At 47.8% G+C, this 21,936-nt stretch overlaps 9 protein-coding genes across 9 annotated transcripts; 4 read left to right on the forward strand and 5 right to left on the reverse strand.

Annotated features, from left to right (window-relative positions):
* Positions 1–5,678: 5,678 nt before the first annotated feature.
* On the reverse strand, positions 5,679–6,400 carry TREMEDRAFT_65101 (uncharacterized protein; the record flags this gene model as incomplete). The annotated part of the gene is made up of 3 exons (XM_007007295.1): positions 5,679–5,710; positions 5,742–5,955; positions 5,996–6,400. 3 exons carry the CDS (start codon positions 6,398–6,400, stop codon positions 5,679–5,681), a joined length of 651 nt encoding a protein of 216 aa, XP_007007357.1.
* Positions 6,401–7,583: 1,183 nt separating this feature from the next.
* TREMEDRAFT_65102 (uncharacterized protein) lies at positions 7,584–8,305 on the forward strand (the record flags this gene model as incomplete). Its single annotated transcript, XM_007007296.1, has 3 exons — positions 7,584–7,769; positions 7,815–8,033; positions 8,099–8,305. The coding sequence occupies 3 exons, from the start codon at positions 7,584–7,586 to the stop codon at positions 8,303–8,305; spliced, it is 612 nt and encodes a 203-aa protein (XP_007007358.1).
* A 900-nt stretch (positions 8,306–9,205) lies between these two features.
* Positions 9,206–9,998, forward strand: TREMEDRAFT_34691 (uncharacterized protein; the record flags this gene model as incomplete). Its single annotated transcript, XM_007007214.1, has 3 exons — positions 9,206–9,404; positions 9,633–9,735; positions 9,920–9,998. The coding sequence occupies 3 exons, from the start codon at positions 9,206–9,208 to the stop codon at positions 9,996–9,998; spliced, it is 381 nt and encodes a 126-aa protein (XP_007007276.1).
* A 285-nt stretch (positions 9,999–10,283) lies between these two features.
* TREMEDRAFT_57674 (uncharacterized protein) lies at positions 10,284–11,071 on the reverse strand. Its single transcript, XM_007007238.1, has 2 exons — positions 10,545–11,071; positions 10,284–10,500 (listed from the first exon to the last, which is right to left on the reverse strand). The coding sequence occupies exon 1, from the start codon at positions 10,813–10,815 to the stop codon at positions 10,558–10,560; it is 258 nt and encodes an 85-aa protein (XP_007007300.1). The 5' UTR covers positions 10,816–11,071; the 3' UTR covers positions 10,284–10,500; positions 10,545–10,557.
* A 549-nt stretch (positions 11,072–11,620) lies between these two features.
* On the reverse strand, positions 11,621–12,501 carry TREMEDRAFT_57675 (uncharacterized protein; the record flags this gene model as incomplete). The annotated part of the gene is made up of 2 exons (XM_007007239.1): positions 12,202–12,501; positions 11,621–12,130 (listed from the first exon to the last, which is right to left on the reverse strand). Coding segments are annotated over exons 1-2 (790 nt in total), but the record flags the coding sequence as incomplete, so codon positions are not given.
* Positions 12,502–13,001: 500 nt separating this feature from the next.
* TREMEDRAFT_65105 (uncharacterized protein) lies at positions 13,002–13,458 on the forward strand (the record flags this gene model as incomplete). Its single annotated transcript, XM_007007297.1, has 4 exons — positions 13,002–13,064; positions 13,085–13,204; positions 13,247–13,348; positions 13,393–13,458. 4 exons carry the CDS (start codon positions 13,002–13,004, stop codon positions 13,456–13,458), a joined length of 351 nt encoding a protein of 116 aa, XP_007007359.1.
* A 464-nt stretch (positions 13,459–13,922) lies between these two features.
* TREMEDRAFT_65106 (uncharacterized protein) lies at positions 13,923–15,512 on the forward strand (the record flags this gene model as incomplete). Its single annotated transcript, XM_007007298.1, has 3 exons — positions 13,923–13,939; positions 13,971–14,006; positions 14,027–15,512. 3 exons carry the CDS (start codon positions 13,923–13,925, stop codon positions 15,510–15,512), a joined length of 1,539 nt encoding a protein of 512 aa, XP_007007360.1.
* A 462-nt stretch (positions 15,513–15,974) lies between these two features.
* On the reverse strand, positions 15,975–17,048 carry TREMEDRAFT_65107 (uncharacterized protein; the record flags this gene model as incomplete). Its single annotated transcript, XM_007007299.1, has 3 exons — positions 15,975–16,400; positions 16,575–16,637; positions 16,746–17,048. 3 exons carry the CDS (start codon positions 17,046–17,048, stop codon positions 15,975–15,977), a joined length of 792 nt encoding a protein of 263 aa, XP_007007361.1.
* Positions 17,049–17,681: 633 nt separating this feature from the next.
* Positions 17,682–19,081, reverse strand: TREMEDRAFT_65108 (uncharacterized protein; the record flags this gene model as incomplete). The annotated part of the gene is made up of 4 exons (XM_007007300.1): positions 17,682–17,847; positions 18,059–18,160; positions 18,192–18,901; positions 19,076–19,081. 4 exons carry the CDS (start codon positions 19,079–19,081, stop codon positions 17,682–17,684), a joined length of 984 nt encoding a protein of 327 aa, XP_007007362.1.
* Between the last annotated feature and the right edge of the window lie 2,855 nt (positions 19,082–21,936).

The raw sequence follows: 21,936 nt of genomic DNA on the forward strand, positions 1-21,936 counted from the left end.
GAAGACTACAAAGTACAAGATAGGGTTTATATAGACAAATCAGCCTTTTTCAGAGGCTTGTGCAGACCTGCGGAATACGAGCGCTCTGAACCGTCCTGCACTGTCCTGCATGCATTGCCTTGCATCCCACTGATAACCACTGATATCCTACGATGCCATATCTGTGTTGACCTACGTCCTACTATGACATCCTATGGAATGCGCCGGAAGTCGCTCGACTTTGTTGAAGGTGGTCGATGAGGAACTATGACGAACCATGCAGAACATAGAAGTGCTGCGAGAACAAGAGACTGAGAGATTATGCCTTGGCGGGCATTAGAACAGATGAACCAGAGACTAGAGAATTACTGGGGACTTATGCCTTGCAGGTATGGGAGCTAAGCACCGACATACAAGAATGATACTGTCACGAATATACGACTGATGATGATGAAGCCGCAATGGCGTGTCTCAAACAGTCTTAAAGGCAACAAATTAAGTTAGAGTAGAAAGTGGGTGGCAAAGATGACAATTGATCAGAGAGACAGAGAAACAAACAGAGAGCTAGAACCACTATTTATAGACAAAATCCTCCAAACTGAGCCTAAAACTCCTTCCTCTCCTCTCCTACTTCCAGGGGGGAAAACCTGAGGAAACCCTGTATCAAAAACAGCATTTTAAACGACCTTACAGAAGGCTCTGAATCATCCTGGAAGCCCCCAAAAGAGATCTCTTCATCAAAGGTTGAATTCATGAAAAGAAACACGAATAAAGGATCCACAAAATGTGATCCTTTAATACCTGAAACTTCCCCATGCAGTCTTGATGTGCTCCAATCTCTCAGGGGGTTCCAAGGGTGTTTCTTAGGCGCCCACATTATGCAGATTTCGACTCAAAAATACCTGGTTCAGTCCTGCGGGTTCGGTAGAAGTTCGAGAGGTTTGAATAGAGGCCAAATATGCTCAGTAGAGTGGTTTTCCTTCTGGTTCTCTCAGTTGAGTCGTTCGCACTGCTGAAAGAGATGAAGCCTCTGACCATCAGTGCATACTCCTCATCACTAGTGTGTACTCTTCATCAGTGGCGTACACTTCTTCATCAGTAGCGGGTGTGTATTGATCAGTAGCGTGTTTTCCATGTTCAAACACGTGTTTTCACAAGGCTATCCTGACGACCGGTTGACTGGTTGATTCCGTGGTTGACCCGGTGATTGATCCTGTGATTGATCCTGTGATTGATCCTGTGATTGATCCTGTGATTGATCCAGCGAACCAGTTATTTGGTAACCAAGGGAGTCGTACTACCCTTGACGGACGTACGTACTCTCCTATGACGTCAGTGGCGTGATCGCTAATTAAGGTACCCGCAATTGATCGCTAATTAAGGTACCCGTAATTGATCGCTAATTAAGGTACCCGTAATTGATCGCTAATTAAGGCACTAATTAGTAATTAAGGAATTGATGGCTAATTACCGATTATTGATGATTCTGTTGTTTGTTGATTGGGACGGGTTCATAGACAGAAATAGATGCCGACCGGCCAACCGGCTAATATTGCTCCCGAGGTACCCTCGCTTATCAGTTCGTCCGGTCTGAGCGGAACCGAGGACACGGAACCTGGTACATGTTGGCCAGAGCTTGGGATGACGACAGATGACGACAGATGACGACAGATGACGATAGATGACGATAGATGACGTGATTGATGTATACAATGTCGAGTCAGGTTGACTCAGTGATGGGAGGGTGATTAAGGTTGAATGGTGATCCACATGTCGTACGATAGAACGAGTTGAGACGATTTGAGTAAAGTTGACTGGACTTGAGTGGATGATATGCACGTGGTATTTACAGATATTCGAGGGTTATGACACATTCATACTCCTGAGGAGAGGTACTTACCACCCCCCCTCTTCCACCTACTCTCCCTCCTCTACCCTCTCAATATTGGCCTCCCTATCCTTCCCAGGGGTCTTCTTGGCATCCCTATGGCTCATATTATCCTCCTGGACATTGATAGTCTGAAGATGGACAATGAGCGGAAATGACATGGTATAGCTAATAATGATGTTGAGGACACGGCCGGAGACGTGCACCTCCGGAGCTGCATGGTTCAAAACCCCCCTCTTGGACCCGGCCAGAGAACCATGTAGCTCCAGAGGGGTCCGGACACGGCCAGAGCATTTTTGCTCTTATGAGCCCCAAGCTCTCCACATACATAAATCACAGTACATATATCCTGTTGTACCATCTTCTGGACTCTTGGAGTCATGGTGGTCTGGCCCCACAACTTCAAATCTACAAACACTGCAACAATTACCTATGATACATCACCATTGGAATCCCCCCTGGTTCAGGATATTGGCTGACCTTCTTGCCAGATACAGCATGTGATGATAAACAGCACTTTGATGGTTACCTCGTACACTTGTCTTAGTTGAGTATCTGCCCTTTGGAGTTACCAACACTGTCTTGTACAGCGTGGATGATCTGTTATTGATGTCTCTCTGAATGGGAATGGCTAAAAGGAGTGTTCAGCTCCGGAGTGGTCCATCTCCGGCTGGGAACGATCAGGTCCGTGCAGCTCCGGAGGTGCACGTCTCCGGCCGTGTCCCTAACAATGACATTGACAATGTAAGAGAAGAGTGAGCAATCAGAGGATGCGGGGTTAATGAAACCCCGAGGCCTATGTGTTCCTGGCCACGTGTTGTGGCAGGTTGTGCCCTAAGTGGACGTCAGTATGACTCCCTGGTTACCAAATAACTGGTTCACCAGATCAATCACCAGATCAATCACATGATCCATCACCGGGACAATCACAGGATCAACTGGTTGTCAGGACAGCCTTGTGAAAACACATGTTTGAATATGGAAACCGCGCTACTGATCAATGCACACCCGCTACTGATTGAGAAGTGTACACCACTGATGAAGAGTACACACTAGTGATGAGGAGTACCCACTAATGGTCAGAGGTTTCATCTCTTTCAGCAGTGCAGACGACTCAACTGAGAGAACCAGAAGGAAACCCACTCTACTAAGCATATTTAGCCTATATCCGAACCCCTCAAACCTGTACCGAACCCGCGGGACTGAACCAGGTAGTTTTGGGTCAAAATCTCCATAATGTGGGCGCCTAAGAAACACCCTTGGAACCCCCTGAGAGATTGGAGCACATCAAGACTGCATGGGGAAGTTTCAGGTATTAAAGGATCACATTTTGTGGATCCTTTATTCGTGTTCCTTTTCATGAATTCAACCTTTGATGAAGAAATCTCTTTTGGGGGCTTCCAGGATGATTCAGAGCCTTCTGTAAGCTCATCCGAAATGTTGTTTTTGATACCCATTTTCCTCGGGATTTCTTCCCAAGAAGTAGGAGAGGAGAGGAAGGAGTTTTAGGATCAGTTTGGGGTATTTTGTCTATAAATAGTGGTCCCAGCTCTCAGTTTCTTTCTCTGCCTCTCTGAGCAATTGTCATCTTTGATTCTAGCTCTCTACTCTAACTTACTGTTGCCTTCAAGACTGTTTGAGACACGCCATTGTGGCTTCATTGTCATCAGTCGTATATTTGTGACACTGGGACCAGGCCTGGTGTGTGCGAGGGGATATGACTCGCCATATCTCTCCCTCAGAAACTGGTTCTCCGACAGAGATCAACCAATCTCCTTTCCCACAAATAAAGGAGGTAATTCGACTAATCAACGCTATTCGGCACCCAGCATCTCCGTATTCTTTTGGACAGTCGCAGAATAATCGAACTCTGGCTCAGAGGCACCGTCATGCGAAGATCGTCCTCGCCCTTTCGGACGCGGCAGGGATCATGTGTGGTGATGATTCATTGGGAATTCGGTTCCATACGATACGATCGACCGATCAGAAGACTGAGATTGCTTTGGGTTCAGCAACAAAACAACCGTCCCTCACCCAACACTGAATGATAGGGGAGTACCCCAGGCATAATCCACTTATTGGTTACACTGATACAAACCACCAGCAGGATTGACTTGATACAGTAGTACATGGCAATAGTGATGATGGGACGGAAGAAGATTTTGAGAGACATGTTGATGCATCTGTGCACAACACTGATGATCCTTCACTCCATACTATATTTGTTAGCCGATAGAATCGGGCCAGGACGGCCGAACCGCCGTTAGATTATTACCCCTTCCGTCGAATATTTCTCCGTTCAACTTATCCTCTGAACTTTATTCGATCGTCTCTGGTTTACTGCGTGTGAGTGGAATGTGATAAGTATAGAGACTTGTAGAATTGATGCATGCTCTTTTTCCCTTCTGTATTATCATCTAATTATCAGCAAACAACGTTCTCCACATTCCCGCAGGTGACTGTATCCGACTACACTGTCAATGATGTCAGTCTGCCAGATGACAACTTGCCATCTGAGATCCAAGAAACAGCCAAGCACATCTACAAGTTCTGTTCCAGAGTTGGGGAAACTTTCTCTCATGTCTCTATAGTGCTAGTTTTGGACGCTGTTGAGGAATCATCGGTCCAGGGTGCCGAACCTATCTTGTCCCACTTGTCTGAAATCTTTAATAACATACATGTGGCGGTGAAGACCATACCCGGTCAGGAAGATACGGAATGGTGGGATCTAGAGCGTGGCCTCCAGTCTTGGATTGACCCAATCCCACCATGTTTGGACTATAGCCATGTGAGCAACAAGGTTGTAGCATACCGACTTTGGCTTAAAAGTTTCTCTTACCATGATGATCACAGAGACCTGACGGCGATCGCGAATGCTTCTAGATTTCTCGAGAAGCCGAAGGACCCTCTCACTTGAGAGGCGAGAAGAGTTTTCCAACTTGCCAGATTTAAAATTCTTGCACTGGCCAGTATAATTGACATGAGTTCTTGAGGCTTGTGCCATGACTGTCCAGGAGGCTAGGTAGTAATTGTGCTAAGGTGAAAGTCTCAACGACCTCTGAATAATCACGACTAGTTTATACACATTAGGATACAAAGCATTTGATCTCTTCAAGTACCGAGGCAGGGAAGTGCTATTGAGAATGCACGGAAGCAGATCATTTATACTGATACTTCTTACGATACTGTATTCATGTACTGTCAGCGTCATGCCCTGATCTAGGAGTACCTATCTCGGGTCAAGTGGCACATGTCTCAAACGCTTTGCATGCTTATCACCTCCATGCTGCACAAGGAGAGACGGAGATTGGAAGACGTCCTAACAACTCAGACAAACATGATTAGTGTGGTAACCTCATAACACTCCCTGGTCAAGTCTTTTCTGGGCGTGGAAGAGCTCATGCCATGAACTACAACACAGCTACTTCACTTGTTGTGGGAATCTCTTAGTAAGGTGGAGCGGAAGCCTGGAGTCCGCTTTGGAAGACCCAGTATCAGTGCCGCAACCGTGCATGGGTCAATGACGCCATGAAACAGCAATCGACCTCTGCTGGAATCCGACACAAGTAACACATATCAGACTGGAGTGCTATAGACGTCAGGAGTGCACTTTTTGTCTCCCGTCATTGACAAGTATGAACGAGATAGAGTAGTAATGAGCTCTCTTTCTTGGATTCACTGATGTGTCTTGATATAGTATCTATATCACCCTGAGGAATGAGGTAGGTGTGTAGGACTCCATTTGAGTCTGTAAAAGCACCCAGTGTGACACTGGGGATAATTCTCAGTTTCAACAATTGATAAGCCTCTTTCAATAAGGTCCTGATTGGAGTGTACCTGTTACTTTCGAACAGCCTCATCTCAAGTGTCTCACAGTTGACAATCCCTGAAAATATGAGTGGGTCATCAGCCTCGTCCCTACGTGTGTGCTCCAAAAGGTCACCCCTGCTGCCCTCGAAAGTTTTGAGTTCTTCGTTCATCTTCCGGGAGCTTTGAGAAAACGGCTTTCCGAACACAGCAGCAAAACTCTCTACATACTTAGAGTGGGTCTTCTGCCTGTCGGCGAGATTCTCACTTGTTGTGTTATCCTGATCGTCAGCTTGATCAACAGTCCACGCAAGAACTCACATGATGAGTCTTGGTGGTAATTTTGAGTCGCGCCCACAAACTCTCAGTTGGCTCTTGGTCGGGTGCTGGGGCTGCAGTAATGAGCTCAACACATAGCTCTGTTCGCCGCTGGGATTGAGGAGAGCTGGTAGTTGCTATGGTTTCCCGCACGTCCATTGCTTCCGTGTCTTCTTCATGATTTTCAGGGGTAGTTCTCCCACCAGAAATAGTAGCGCCTGAAGTCTTGTCTTTTCTGAGCTTGTCCAACTGCTCCTGTACCGGTGGAAAGTAGTCAATTAGCGTTTGGATGACCGCCTCCATTGATCCCTGTGTCGAGTCCCCGGAATTGGGGGCGAGCAAAGCATGAGCAGGTATAGGAGATGATTGTATAACAGGGATAATAACCACAGGAAACATCTGACTCATTCCAAAAGATGGTCACTTGTCTAAGATTATCAGATGAGGATGCAGACTCAACAGAGTTAGTATGTTTAAGTATCTTCTACATTGGCTTCTCGAGAGACACCGATCCCATCGCTCTCCGTCATTGTTGAAAGGAGACGTGGAAACATCTCAAGCATCACTCTCGTTTCGTTCCCATGCACTGCATTTCCCACGCTCAAAGCAGTGCTCTGAGTTTCTCTGAATGCTCGTACGGCCGGATCATGCCCATTCGCCTTCCTGTCAATACACCACTCAGTTTGCTTGCTTAGTCATTCAATGCTTGTGTTTCTGGTCTTTGGTTGGAACCGCGATCTATCAAAGGCGAGGCTGGAATGAAAGTCTTTTGAAATTGGAGTGGACAGGAGACAAGATGATTTGAGGTGACCGTTGCCCCGCTTTCCTTAACATTGTTGATGAGTGGAGAATGAGATGCTTTGGAGGGACGAATGTAGCTGATATAGGGAGGTCAAAATATAAGACATTGCATACTTGCACCTGTACGTCCCCGCAAACGAGTGGCGGACAAATTCAGGCGGTTCAAGCCCTTACCATACTATCATCGTATCTGTCTCTTTATACATATGCATCAGTGGATCCGCTATATTGCCTTACAACATTGTCAACGGACAAATTGTTCTAAAACCTCAAACCCAAGCTCGACGGAAAGGTACAACACCATGATACGGTAAGTCGTTTGTATGCAGAGAAAAGTTGTCATCTAGATCCGTCCATGCAGATGCAACACCACCCTGGATCTACACCCTGTTCTTCCCGTTTTCATTGTATGCCAAGAAGGACATGTCACTGTTCTTCACTTATTATCTGAGACACTGAACATGGCGAGGAACAATTGCTGCCATGGTTCGGATGGTTGTCAAAGTATGTGGCTGGTGGAGGTAGAAGAGGATGATTGGTAAGCCGACTCACTCTACCTTCTCGTCCTGCCCATCATGATAGTTTGTGATCTCTTTTCAGATGATGTCAGAGTGTGAGAAAGTATGAAGAGTGTATAAGATGGGTTAGAAATGCTCAAGGAAGGTATGAAAAGACGTGAAGCTCCTACACGCCCGGACTACATTCGTACCCCACCCGTAAAGGCGATTTCTCACCGTTTCTCTTACCTTTTCCCATCAATAAACACTTGCATACAGTATATGTGAGAGTAATGACAACCCAATTTCCTGTTCGCATTGACGGAGATAGGACCGAAACGAAATTCAAATTGGTTCTCGAGACACCCAAATGGGTTCCCGAAGAAATAAAGTATCTTTCACGGACCTTGACAATTGACATGTTCTTTCGTATCACTGCTTCTGCAGGGCCAGCTTGTAAGCTTGAGAGTAGAGTTGATGTGAGTAAGAGGTGTTGAACTCTATGCGTACCGACGATTCCGTAGATCAGAGGTGACCAGGGTCACAGGAGCATGTTTGTCAAAGGCAGAGGAGAGTCCTCCTCCATCAAGATCCCGTTGGAATTCCCCATGCTTCCCCATGGAAGCCAGAAGTCAAAGACCGATGACGAGCTATCCGAGAAGTTGGAACATTTAAGTGACTCCATTTTCACTGCACCGAGATACATGAGTGGGTTTGCAGGGGTGTTAGTGCAGGAGACCCTCGTGAGTAGTGGGATGGGTTCTCTCAAGAAGTTAGTCGAGAACAGTGCATTTCGATACTAGATAAGCTAACGCGCTCCTTCTCATTGGATCTCAACTCGGATATATTCAAGCCATGTTTAACCAGTCGCTCGGAGGTCCTCGTCACAAAGTGGGAGGGCCCGCGCACCAGTCTTAAAGAAATCCTGGGGAGAGTCGAGAAACTACTGGCAGTATCTCACCCAAGAATAGGGTACGGATACATGAGGCACAGAAATAGAGCTCTTGACATATGACCTCATACCCTCGACCTCATCTGGAGAAATATGAGAGCGCCTGAGACACATTGGTGATGATATATCCGTACATGTACTACCACTTTGATATCCTATTAAGTGTTGAATCACAATATCTCATACCCCGAGAATGGTCATCTGAGGTTTTTGAGTCTCAATCGGAGACGGTTTCCACCCCAGGCTATAGTCTATGGAACTTTTCTTCTCTCCAAAGGTCTTCCGCTTTCTCACAACGTCCCGAGGATCACTACCGATGTTCCCATCGTTGGTCAAGGTGCACATAACAAAAGCAGTGTGATTTCACCAGCTGAACCGTACACTCCTTGCTTTCACGTTGGTCCTGAGGAAGTTCCAAGATCTTTCGGGTCATATGTGGTCAGTCATGCTCCCCGATCTCTCGCCGTGTGGTCACTTTCTATCCCGCCGTGGGAGTGCGCGTGAATCCTGGTCTTTGATGCGCGCGCTTCTCACCCGGCCAAAAGTGAAAAAATGCCACACTCACCCCCGCGCCACATCCGAACAATGCCACACTCTCTACGTCTTTCCCATCTCGCCATATCTCCGATAGACCGATCGAAACTCCGACGCTGTTCTCGCTAGTGAAATTCCATCCTCCATCCTTCTTCCTACCATTTCGATTACTTCCATCGAGTTTTGCAGGACCCCTCATAGCAAGAGGAACTCTGTAGACGATCATGGTGAGCTCTTTCATGCAGTGGCTCAGAAATATGCTGACATTGTTCTTCTTCTCCCATCTTCCGTTCTCTCCACTACTCTTCCTATCGACCTGTTGAATCATTCCTCACCCACTTTCCCTTCGCTTGTGACTCATTCTACTCATCATGTCCCTCCGCCTTCCCGTCCGTCCACTCGTCTGGTTCATGTCTGTGTGATCTCTCAATGCGATCTCTCCAACAGCCCAAAACCGCCGTCAAACCCGTCACGGGCAAGCCCCTCCACAAATTCTTCATCGACTACTCTGTCCCCGTCAACGATGGAGTCTTCGACGCAGCTTCGTTCGAGAAGTTCTTGCATGATCGTATCAAGGTAGAGGGTAAAGCGGGTCAGCTCGGTGAAGCTGTTGTTATTACCAGAGAAGGTGAGTTCGAGCTAGTCTACCACCGAAGCCCCATTCCACCAACCTCCCTTCCACTCTCATGCCCAGACCGTCTCATGTCTTTCTTCCGACAACTCCCTCGTTCCACCCACAATGACATCACGTGTGATTCCATGGATTCTGATTACCGTACCTTCCCGCTCGGACTCGCCGAAGGTCTTCTCGGTGATGGTTGTCAAGTGAAGATGAGATTACCATGCTAATTGTCAGGGAACAAGATTGTCATCGCCGCTTACATTCCCTTCTCTAAGCGATACCTCAAGTATTTGACCAAGAAATACCTGAAGAAGAACATGCTCGAGAATTTTCTTCGGTGAGTTGCTGTATATCCCTGCCTTTGTTTTGTCCCTTCCATCGGATGATATCTTCTGGGCACCCCTCGCCATCCCCTTAGCTCCCCATCACTGTGTCGTCATCCTGAAAGATCGATCCCGGCGACAAGTATGGCCATGAGGACGGTCGCATAGTCATCCACATGGCATCCTGCTAACCTCCAGTGTCGTCGCTGTCGCCAAGGACACCTACGCTCTGCGATACTTCAAGGTTGACCAGGACGATGCCGAAGACGACGAGTAAGTCTGTGGGAGTGTGGTTAGACCAGTACGGAGGATCACTCAGTGGATCTGAAGTATGGTGCGAGTGAGTTTGATCGGTGGATGAATTTGCATTGCATTGCCACGGCGGATTGGAGATGACGGCATGTGTTGACGTAATTGACGCTCTAAATTCGCTCACGTCTCCTGAATCCCTTTTTATTTACTGTCAGCTGACTCGTTCTGCCTCGTGTTTACTGATGATGAACAAAAGCAGTTTGATACCATGGATCTGGCAGAACGCGACGAGGACGGATCTTCCAAAGGATCTTTGATCGTCATACATGATCTATACACACAGATCTATTCACAAAAATTTCGTCGCCGGTCGTCAGATGGACATTTGTATGGGTGGGTGACTGTACAGACGATCCACAAGTCATGTCATCTTTCGTCCTCTCCAACGCTCCAAATATATCTATGAATCCACTCCTCTTACTTTTCCCACATATTGATCGTTTTCGCTCACTCCCAGGTTCATTTTCCTTGATCATCAGCATATCGCTCTTTGCGGAAATCAAACACGTACTATATCACAACTCTTACTGGGACTCGTTCCATTGAAAGTCGAATCGATGTGTTTCCGGCAACTTGAAACTCGCCTCGCTGGCACTGCCACCCACTGCACTCTGCATATGTGGTAACATGGGCAACGAAGCCTCTGTCGACCACAAACTCCCACAAGTACTCTGCGTACCATTCGAGGGATATGGCATTTCTCTCTGGTATCCTCCATCTGCTGCGTAATATCCAACAGGCGATTCGACGTATTCAGAATCCATCACGAAGTCCTCCGACATCGTGTGATCTTCCGAATGTTCCGTCTTCACTCTTACTGATGGCCTTTCGGACTCATCTTGGAAAGTTGGGGGAAGAGGACGTTTGTTATTGACCGGGATGAGGTTGGACGCTTCGGATACTGACGACGTGTTCGAGATTGAACCGAAGGATGATGTGGAAGAAGAGGATGACGAAGAGATGGAGCGGGATGATGGGGAGATTTCGTTGATGTAGTTGGAAGCTGAGGATGTGGAGGAGGTAGATGGTGTGCGAGCAGTGTGAGATAATCGAATGGGATCTTGTGTTGAGATTGTGTTGGCCACTGTTGGGAGAGCGATAAGCTGGAGGTCAGCTTGCCGTATCTTCAAATGAAACACGCTCGACGTCAAAACGAGGATTCGAGTCTCGAAGAGTTTTGAAGCTAATGGAAATGAATGTCATAATCCGCCGTAACGTTTCAGATTGTGGAATGAGTCAAGGATGATGATATTGTCACTACTCAATCTCCCAAGATTGGGGAACTAAGAATGATAGTCCGATACAGAGATGCGTAATGACATTTCGACGAAAGTGAAAGAGATAAGTATGACAGGTCTTTGTCCACCAAAGAAATGAGTGGCGACCTCCTTCTTCACAATACTAATCAAATTCACCCATCGAAACTCCCAAACTGAAATACATACACATCTCGACTCCTCACAACACGACCACGATCATGGGTGAATGACAAGGTAGTGAAGTTAATGATGGAATGAAGTGATATGATGCCAAAAGATAAACTCACATCTTTGACCCAATCACCAACTCGTTCTTCTTCCCTCCTCTCTAAATACGCTCTAACCTTTTCGACATCTCTCAAAATTTCTTTCCTCCTTTCTTTCCCACTTAAAACATCTTCGATCAACCTCTCAGTTCGATGTTTGTTCCCACCGCAATACTTATCCCTAACATTCGCCCACCCGGATCTTCGACGCCAGTTGACTAAATCGGAATCGAGCTTGTTGGTTGTTATATTGGCTGATGTGGCTAGTTCGACTTTTTCGAGTGGGGTTGGGTAGGGGGAGGCGAGATGGGAGATGAACCACGTGCGGATTGGGTCGGTTGGGGGGGACAATAGGGTCGTGAAAGGGGGAATGGAGGAATGAGGGAATTGGGGGGTGAGGCCGGGGGAGGTGGGGTGGTGGAGTGTCGATGAAGAGATTTCATGAGCGGCCGAGAGGGTTTCTGGGGAGGGTGAGAGAGGTCGCGGACGCTTTGATGCGGTGAATGGTGAAGGAGAGGAAAGGCTTGCCCAAGAGCGCTTTTTCCTTGTCGCCAAATTGATACTGGTTCCAGCTGATGCCGTCAGCTCAACACTTGCCGGTGATATATCGGTGACGTCCTGGGAATCATGAGGAGTGACCAACCTTTCCACCCTTCCATGATCTCTGTAGTGCAGGCCGAGACCTCTGCTAATGCACGGTACGACGTGTCCTCCAGCTCTAGTATGCGTGTCACTATACTCGAGATGTTCTTGCTGACAGATAGCCCTGCTCTAGCAGTCTCCCGGCTGAGGGTTCCATCGGCAGCGACCTGCGCAAACCATTTTTGCAGCTGCGTCCAGCGTGGGAGATGTTCTCGTACGCGCTCTGGATCATGGAGATGACTATGGAGGTCGTGATAACAGGCGAGCAGTTCCTGTGCCATGCCTTGAGGTTCCATACTCCAAATTGATGCTGAAATCAGAGCAGATGTACAGAGAGAGATAGTAAGAATGGCGAGAAAGCATATTTCACAGCCAGAGATGTATCCAAGTAGGTATGCATCGGCTCGGACAAAAGGCTGTTTGATTGACCCTGCATTCGACCGGACATAGGCTTTTTGTGGAAGATTCATTGTTTGACCTCCACACTTTTCTTACGCACCATACCATCTTTTACATTCTCTCTTCCACCCACCCCTCTGACTATGCTCCCACAGTACCGCCGTATCCTGACTGTTGCTTCGGAAATACAACGTCAACACCGTGGAAGTGACACATCTTCCCATCCCCTTCGACGAACCGGCGTCACTCCTCAGCTGGATCACTTCGACAGCTATCCTCTTTATCCCGTGATCTTCGAAAGCCCAGAATTTGACCTTATCAGATTGGATGTAATCCGCCTTGTCACAGAAAGATTACTCCACCTAAAACAGAACACCCAGGTAGCCTTTCAGACCACTCTAAATGGTACGAAGTCTTTGGAGTATGTGGGAGGAGAGGGCGACGAGAGTGTTGAGCACCGACTGTGTCGAATCTATGAATCACAGTACCGTAATCGACTACAAGAGGTAAAACAGACGGTCAATGACGCCCTTATGCAGTACATGTCCAAGGGATCCAAGAGTAGCTTCATCGACTGCCCTACCAGTGTCAATGGGTTTCCCTCAGTGAGTCTCTCTTGGACGACCCGTAGGCTGGCTTATTCGAAGGGTGCCTTACAGGTTCTCGAGTCGGCCTATTCTCGAACGCACATGCTGTCGGTTCGAGAGTGTCATCTCATCGCCCAAGCAGCCCAACTCGATCCTGCACAAGTGAGTTCCCTTATCTTCCACTCAATGCATCGGCTGACTCGAAGGTTCGCACCTGGGTTAGTCCACTTCCCTTCCGCTTTCCCCTCCTTCTCTTCGCCCTCCTTCCATAATCTCCTACCGCTTCAACGCCATCTCCTGGGTCTGCTTCGTCCCTCTATAGTTTCCTTGGTCTCGAGGCATCCCCTTCGCCCCCTTGTCCAATACCACCCCTTCGTGGCCCCTACTTCTCCTCTCTTTTGTCCCCCACTTTTTTCGTTTGATGGTGTTGGAGCGAACAATAAACCTTGACGCGTCTACAAAAAGCACAGACCGCCACATCGTCCAAGGTGCCACTGAACATCTGATCGTTCCTGGATGACACGGGCCCGCGCGTCTGTCACTGTAGTTTATTGTTCTCCAATGTGGCAGTGTGGCGGATTTGAATGTGGCACTTCGCTTCGACATTCCATCGTCCCCACACACATATGATCCAGTCATCTATTGTTCGATGCCTCGTTGCGTCATACAAAACGTCCCTTCTCGTTTCCATTCCTTTCTCCCACGCTTCAGGATTGAGTTTATAGTGTGAGACCTCATGGACTGTTGTGGAATGTTAGTAGTGGTGGCAAGAGCTGACGAATAGTTCCAAAATCGCCGAGCGAGGGAAAAACGGGCTGCGGTTAGTGGGAAACCGTTCAGAGCTGGAAGAGTGAAGAAAGAACGACCTGTTGCCAAACTACCGAAACGAAACCAGCAACCAACCTCCATTCCCTCTACCGACTCTAATACTCCTGATCACCTTACTATACCTACTGTCACGATTCCCCCGTCATCACATCCATCATCGGGATTATCCATCTCTTACGCCGCCGGACCTCAACCTTCGACAAGTCTTCCAGCACCTATCGTACCCTCTCAAGGCGGCAGGAAAGTCCGAGCTCTGCCCACTCGAGGAAAGAAGTCTACTTCATCAGCTACTTCAGCTGTCATGCCACCTCCCAATCTTCCAAATTTCGAGTCGACGGACCGAGACGAATCTCTCACTCGATCAGTCTCCACATCATCCGACTCTTCCGCCTCTCATGACTCGTACTTCTCCCCTTCTTCCTTCGGTACCACTCCATCCTCCACAGCGTTCAGCTCTCCATCGGATTTCTCCACCTCACCTTCTTCGGTCACTACCGCCTCACAACAGATCCCCGGTCCCGCTCAAACCATCATGGGACCAAATTGGCGAGGACCGATGATAACTCTTCCCGATATACCTGGAATACCAGGATTCGACTTCACACCTCCTACACCTTCTTTCCCCAACACAAGTAATTCATCCCAATATACAGCCACATATCCTTCATTCGAAAATCTAGGTATGGGACTTCCGATGAACGAAGAATGGGCAACCACGGAATTAGAAGATATCCTCTCTAATTTAACTAGGGAATTAAATATGCCTCAAGATGGCTCCTTAGATTTCTTCGGTGATTTCGGTACTCTTTCTTCTCTCCAAGATTCGTTATCCCAACAACCGAATATATCCAATTGGCCAACTCAGGGTCCACCAACTACCGACTTTCCCACTTTTCCTCAAGTCGAAGAGGGGAACGACGAACAAGTTGTTTCCCGATTAGTGGCACATTGGGCAAGTATGCCTTATTCTCTTGATGGAGAACCTAACGAATCGAATGAAGAAGGGAGTGAAGAAGAAAGATTTGGGAGAGAAGTGGAAGAATGGTTACAATTCTCACCTTCACCTTCACCGTCTCCCCGACCAAACATTAGGTCACCGTATCCAAATCTCTCTCCTCGACCAAACACCTTATCACCTTCTAATCTCTCTGAAAAGTCCGATAGTTCAGGTACGATCACATATAACAGTCTTCGGCCAACATGGTCGTCATCTCAATCTCTTGGTGAAGGTCAGAGGTCGACTTCAGGATCATCATCACGATCAAATTCATCAATAGAAGAAGCCGATAGGACACTTGTGAATGATTCCGAGATGGAAAAAGGAGAGGTGGATCCGAGATTCGTACCATTACCTCGTTCACCGATTGTCTCTCCTGTGGATCTAGGACAGATAGAGGGATATCCAATGGAAAAAGGAAATGGATGGACGGAAGGGGTTTTACCATTTGATTCTCCTGAAAATATGTGGATATCTACAGAATGGACAGGATTGATCTGATGGAAGGAGAATTCTCGAAGGGTGAATGAAGAGCCGGAAAAGAATGGATTGAAGGGGGTTTACCATTTGATTCTCCCGAGAATATGCGTGCCTCTATCCGTACGGAGGAACTTCATCGAACCGAATGGAGGGTATGAAGAGCTGGACTCAAGGAATCATTGTATAGACTTGTATTTGTTATCTGTAAATACCTTTCATCTGCATTGAATGATCAACTTGTCTGTCATTTGATAATTGGAAATCACTAAAAAAACGAGTAGAGGTGATGATAAGTGTTTTGTGGTCTGGAAAGAGGGTATCATGCCGGACACGAGATACAGATGTTGAATCAGCAAACGGTTAGCAATTAAGGGCAAGCAAGGCCCAAGAGAGTTACTACTCTGGATTCCTCTTGATTTCTCATCTGTCTTTTGGTGTGACGTCGGTCTATATCCGTTCAACTAATAATAATAGGAATATAGCTCATGCTCCCGTGCTAGAGTAAATGTGTGGTTCAAGGAGAATTGACTGGTAGGTCCCCTCCATGCCCAACTCCCTGAACTGTGTACCCAGATCCAGCACGTTTGTCACCAATTGCTCAAACTTGAGCACTATCCCATCTTCATCTGTCAGAGGTGCTGTTGTTGATGATTGCACCTTGGCCACCAACGCTTCATAAGCCTCCCACAACTGATCTCTAGTACTTTGCATTTGCTGAATTATCCCATCCGGATCCCCGTCTTGATGAGTATTGAAAAACCCAAGGATACGATCATGACACCGCTTTGTCTTGTCATCTAAACCGGATACATTACCTCCCTTACTAGGCTCGACCTTGGCTTTTGCAGCTTTGGACCAGTCAGATGCAAGCTGCCGAGACACTGTGCCATCATGCTTATGGTGATTGATCTGGCTATTCACAGAGCATGAGAAGACAATAGGATTCTTTTCAAAATTCTGTGGCTCATCATCCACTGCACTTGAAAGGTGATGAATTTGGTATGTTATTACTTCTTTCAGTCCGGGCACAGGTGGGAGTCGAAAGTTTAGTGCTCTTTCAAGCGTTTATCTTCCCTTGCGCACAGATTCCGTCTCATTGGCTAAAGTCTGAGAAGCAGTCTCACCCGACTGTTGGTTTACTAAAGACTGATGAGTTTCATATTCTCCTGCTGGGTCCATTGTAATCTGTACGCTCTAGAGACTGATCAGCAAGTGAATAGGTCAGCAGTTTTTGATAGAGAGCTATGCACTTACATAATACAACATGAACGTCTCAGCTCCAACATGCACTTCTGTGCAACTGTCAACTCTTGAGTCATATCCGTTGTGCAAATAACCAATGAAGAAGCGAAGTATATCATCCCTGTAGCCATGCTTGGTTATCCTCCAGCCCGGGCTAGTAATCTTGGTACCGGCGTCAAGCGGATGTGTTGGGTCACTGTCCCATTCCCAAGGGTCCGCCTTTGTGATGGGCGGGATCGCCACAATAGCCTGATATGGCAAGACACCCTTGATCAGTTCAAGAAGATTTGGAGGATCAGCATCGTCGTCGGTCATACTGAAAGTTTGATTGTTAAGTTGGTGACTAGTCAATAGGGTGGCAAGATCTCTCTTCCCCTCTTAAATCCTCTAGAATGGGGTGGGGAAGATTGAAGAGTAACAAGGGAGTGAATGGTGGAGGCTATGACATGAGAACTTCATGGAAGAAGGACCAAGCTATGTAAACGGGTAGAATGGAGGGACGTATATGACGTATATGGGTGTGGGAACGTAGAGCCAATCACGGTCCTGTCCCCTGAATGAGACCACGAAGCCACAAGCGGTGCTAGACGATGATCGTCAAAAGTTTACCTAGGTGGTGTGGCTACCTAGTCCCAAAATTAAAGAAAGAACAAGGCGAAACGGTTAGAGTTGTTATGGGACATACACAACTCACTAAGAATCAATGTGAGAAGTGGTTCTTAAGTGAGAAGTATCTGTGAGGAGAATGACTAAACGAGATTAGATTTGCTATGGGATTTGCACGAATCGACGTGAGTGTATTGTAAGGAGAAGTTATATTAGAAGGAAGGGCGGAGATGAAGAGCTGGACTTGGGTGAATCATTGTATATACAGGTATTTGGTATATGTAAATACCTCACATCTGCATTTTATGATCAACATATGTGTTTCAGATGATCTCAAAGACGCTAACATGTTTCATGCGGCTGCAGAAGTCCCATCATACCTTCAGGTACTGCCATCAAGTCAAGCCCTAAGAATCTCGCTTTCAAGTCTATGCACAATCCATGCAAGGACATATAGAGTCCCAGGATAATGTACATGGCATAGCTGAGGCGGTCGTTCCAGAAAAGACTGAGGGTGAAGCAAAGAGCTGAGGAGAGAAATGATACAGCCACAATGGCCAATGACACAAAAGTTTTGCAACCTACAAGTACAAGTAGAGGTCATGATAAGGGGTGTCTTACATTGGAGGAGAGTTTGAGGCCTTGGAATGATGCAAACATCACAATTGTTGGCAAGCGGGACGTGGGCTTCGGGCATAAATTCACAAGACACTACTCACTCTGGAACCCTCTTCATCATTTTTCTATCTATGGCTATGATGTAGATCTCACTCATTTGGACCTTGGAAGGCTCCAAATCAAAAGCCTTCAGCGGCAAAAGTCTATCCAACGTCAGCTTTGTCCAAAACTGACTGGAAAGTCTGCATCATGTCAAGCTCCAAGAACCTCTCGCACAGATCCGATATCTCGTCAGACAGTGCCTCAAGGTCCGTCTTGGGAATAATAGTCTGGGCTGCTGAGTTCAAGGTGGTTTGCAACTCCCCCTGCATGGCTTCCAACCCCTCAGCAGTGCTCGGCAAATTTCCCGCGGCCTGTTGTGACTCCACGGTATTGTTGATGAGTTTTTGTGTTCTAGTTTGAAGCATCACCAAAGTGGTATGTAATTTTGCTGCAGTGTGTTGCAGATCCTGAATAATCCCATCCGGTCTTTGTCCGTCTATCAGAAGTTCAAAATGACCAGCAAGACTATTGTGAATACCCTTGTAGACTGGATCTGAGAGGCAAGACACCTGACCTCCGTCACTAGGTTTGACCCTCGCTTGAGCTAATTTTGTCCAGTCAAATTCAAGTTCACACCCCATACTCTCAAAAGGATTCCAAGGATTCCAAAGGGTAACGTCGCTGTGCCCATAGCTGGATAGGAGAATATAACCTTCTTCTAACTCGGCACTGTGAGGCACTTTTGCATTCGGAAGATGGTGTAGCTCATAACGTATGGTTCTTGTCAAACTGTCACGAACTACGTCGTAACATCCCTGACAACCACCATCACTGACCCTCCTTTCACCATCACCGACCTTCCTTTCACCACCACCAACCTCCACTCGAACCACTGAGACCAACTACGGCGAAGTTACGAGAACCAAGAGTGTATTTGTCACGATAACCCCGTCTAGCGGAGAACTACGGCGAAGTTAGGGGAAGGGAACCGAGGGAGAGCAGAACAGGGGAAGTTAGGCGAAGTTAGTCGAAGTGAGCGGAGTAGGATATCGGGGATTGTCACGAGACATACTGACCAGCATATGCACGATATAACAGTGCCCAACGGAACAGTGATCTTAACCACTGCGACGAAAAGGCCTATTAATCGGCGGTTAACCCTACCGCCGATCGCTGGTTAAATACCCTTCCCCGACTTTCGCTCAACTTGTCACACGCTTTGTGACATTATGCACCCTCTTGGGCCCCCGCGTTGGGGCCCCGACAAGGGGACCCCGCTTGGGCCCCCACACTTGGGAAGGGTACGATAGACCGAAAACTTACTCCGAGAGGGAGGTTTTCCAAGTAGGGCCTGGGTTACCCCCGGCGCCGTCCGGGGAGTCGAACCCAGGATCCTACCCGTAACCGCCGATTAATCTGTCACGAGACATACTGACCAGCATATGCACGATATAACAGTGCCCAACGGAACAGTGATCTTAACCACTGCGACGAAAAGGCCTATTACTCGGCGGTTAACCCTACCGCCGATCGCTGGTTAAATACCCTTCCCCGACTTTCGCTCAACTTGTCACACGCTTTGTGACAGGGATACGGCGAGGTACGGCAAGGTTGAACGAAGAGGACTGAGCGTGAGGCAGTGCAGGAGTTGAGGGACGTTCTATGAGAAGAGAGGAGTAGTATAGATAGTTTACAGATCGCTGAACTTCTTCAGCGATCCTTGATTGTTGTCAGTAGTAAAAGACAAATAGAGATAGCTATACATCGGGATACATCGCCATCAATAGAACAAAGCCTTAGTTAGAGTAACTACGCCGAAGTACGCCGTAGTTACACTCCTTTCGACGTCTGCGCCCTCCTGGTCGGGTGAGACATCGACTCAGAAGCGTGAAGTTAGCCGAGGTTCGTCGACCGTCGGTCTATTAGGAAGAAGTTGCTCGACGGCCGTGACAGTATCAAGGATCGCTCTTACCGACGACCCGTGCGAACCTCGGAGAAGTACAAAGATAATATGGAACCAGAAAGAAGAATTACACGAGGGATGAGTAGGGATGGAGACAGGATGGAGGAGAACGAGAGGAGAGCATTGGAGGAGCTTAGCAGAGCAATGGGGCAGGACCTTGGAGTGGAGGATAGTGTGGGGGGATCAATTCAAGGAGATGAGTTCGTTCCACCGGTGCCTTCTAACCCTCCTTCTCCTCCGTCTAATGCTCTCCCACCTGCGGGATCCCCACTTGGATCAGACCAAACCCCACGCCCAAGAGAAAACACTGGAAGTACGGCGAACTTGGGAGAAGAAGGAACACAAGGGGTGGTGTTGGCCTTGATGCAGATGGTGGCGAATATGAACAAAGACATGATGGAGGAGAGAAGGCGTAGGGAGGAATGGGAACAGAGAAGAGAAAGGGATACAGTGGGCGGGATTGCAGAAGGGATATCAGAAGGAGTGAGGTACGCCATGGGACGGCAAACTTCGGCGACCCCAAGCGTAGTGGGCGAACAACGGAAGGGGATAAAGCTACCTAACCCAGACCTCTGGAGAGGAGATCGGAACAAGTTAACCGCCTTTCTGTCTGAGTGCGACGTACATTTCGAATTGAACTCTCATCTTTTCCCCGACGACACTAAGAAAGTCTTTTTCATGATCTCTCATCTACGCGAAACACCTCTTCTTGCAGTGCAGCCCGATCTATCCAAAAGACCTCTTCCTGAGTACCTCACGACACACGATCAGTTCGTTAAGTACCTCAAGACTAACTTTGGTGATCCAGACGAAGAAGGAACTGCGGCCCGACAACTTAACGACCTCAAGCAAACCGGGTCTGCTTCGGACTACTTCTCCGCCTTCCAGCGACATGTTGCGATTCTTAAGTGGTCTGATGATGGAAACCTAGTTGACCGAGCCAAGAAAGGACTAAAATCGCACCTTCTAGATGAAATTGCAAGACACGGTAGATCGTTTGGGACTGTGAAAGAGCTATTGGAGTTTGTGATTCCCTTGGACAACCGCCTGTGGAGGAGACAAGTGGAGAAGGAGGCAGAGAGGAAAAGGGAAGGAGGGATAAGGACAACGACAGTGGTGGAAAGTCAGAGGACGGAGAAGAAAGAAGAGAAGAAATGGGAAAAGGGGCAACCTTCGGCGCAGGGTGGTGTCCAGGCGGCTATGATGTCGACGGTGGTAAGGAGTACACCGCCAAACATCGACGAAGTTCGCCGAAGATGGCCTAGGCCGAGCTCCGATCTGAGGGAGACAAGGAGGAAGGAGGGGAAGTGTACCGAGTGTGGTGAAGCAGGACATTGGCTGAAGGAATGCCCTGTAAGGGAGGCTAAGGTTAAGGTTGGACTGTTGCCTCCATGGGGGGAGAAGTTCGGAGAACGTGGTGGAGGATCGGGAGGGAACGCAGTACCTCTCGGACAGAGGAGGAACTTGAATGCGGTTGGAGGAGAAGTAGATTTGGAAGAGGACCAGGGAAAAGAAGAGGACCTGTCGCAGTAGGCGAGGCTCGGCGGGTCCGCCATATTCTCTCGGCCACCATTCCCAAACCCATAAAAGAAACACAGCTGATGGAGCCAGAGGATTGTGAATACAAAAATACACCACTCAGTACCCCTTGTTCATGCAATGTCGATAATCATCTCCTCATCCCTTCCGTTTCCAGAGATCAACCTAAATCGGACATTTTCATTAATGGAATAAAGCTAACTACGCTCTGGGACACTGGAGCTACTTGTTCATATATAAGCCCTAGGGCAGCAGCGAAGATAGGTGTAGAAAAGAGGCGATATCAGGTGAGCGTACCCGTTCACATGTTCGACGGCTCGGTGAGTGTCGCTGGACCCATCACCGAGTTTGTCGAAGTCGGATTTAGTTTGACGAAGGACGCCGAAGTGCGATCTGTTTGTCTCGATGTAACAACGCTCTGCGACGCAGATGTTG

The sequence above is a fragment of the Tremella mesenterica genome, assembly GCF_000271645.1.
Source record: "Tremella mesenterica DSM 1558 unplaced genomic scaffold TREMEscaffold_13, whole genome shotgun sequence".
Taxonomy (NCBI): Eukaryota; Fungi; Basidiomycota; class Tremellomycetes; order Tremellales; family Tremellaceae; genus Tremella; species Tremella mesenterica.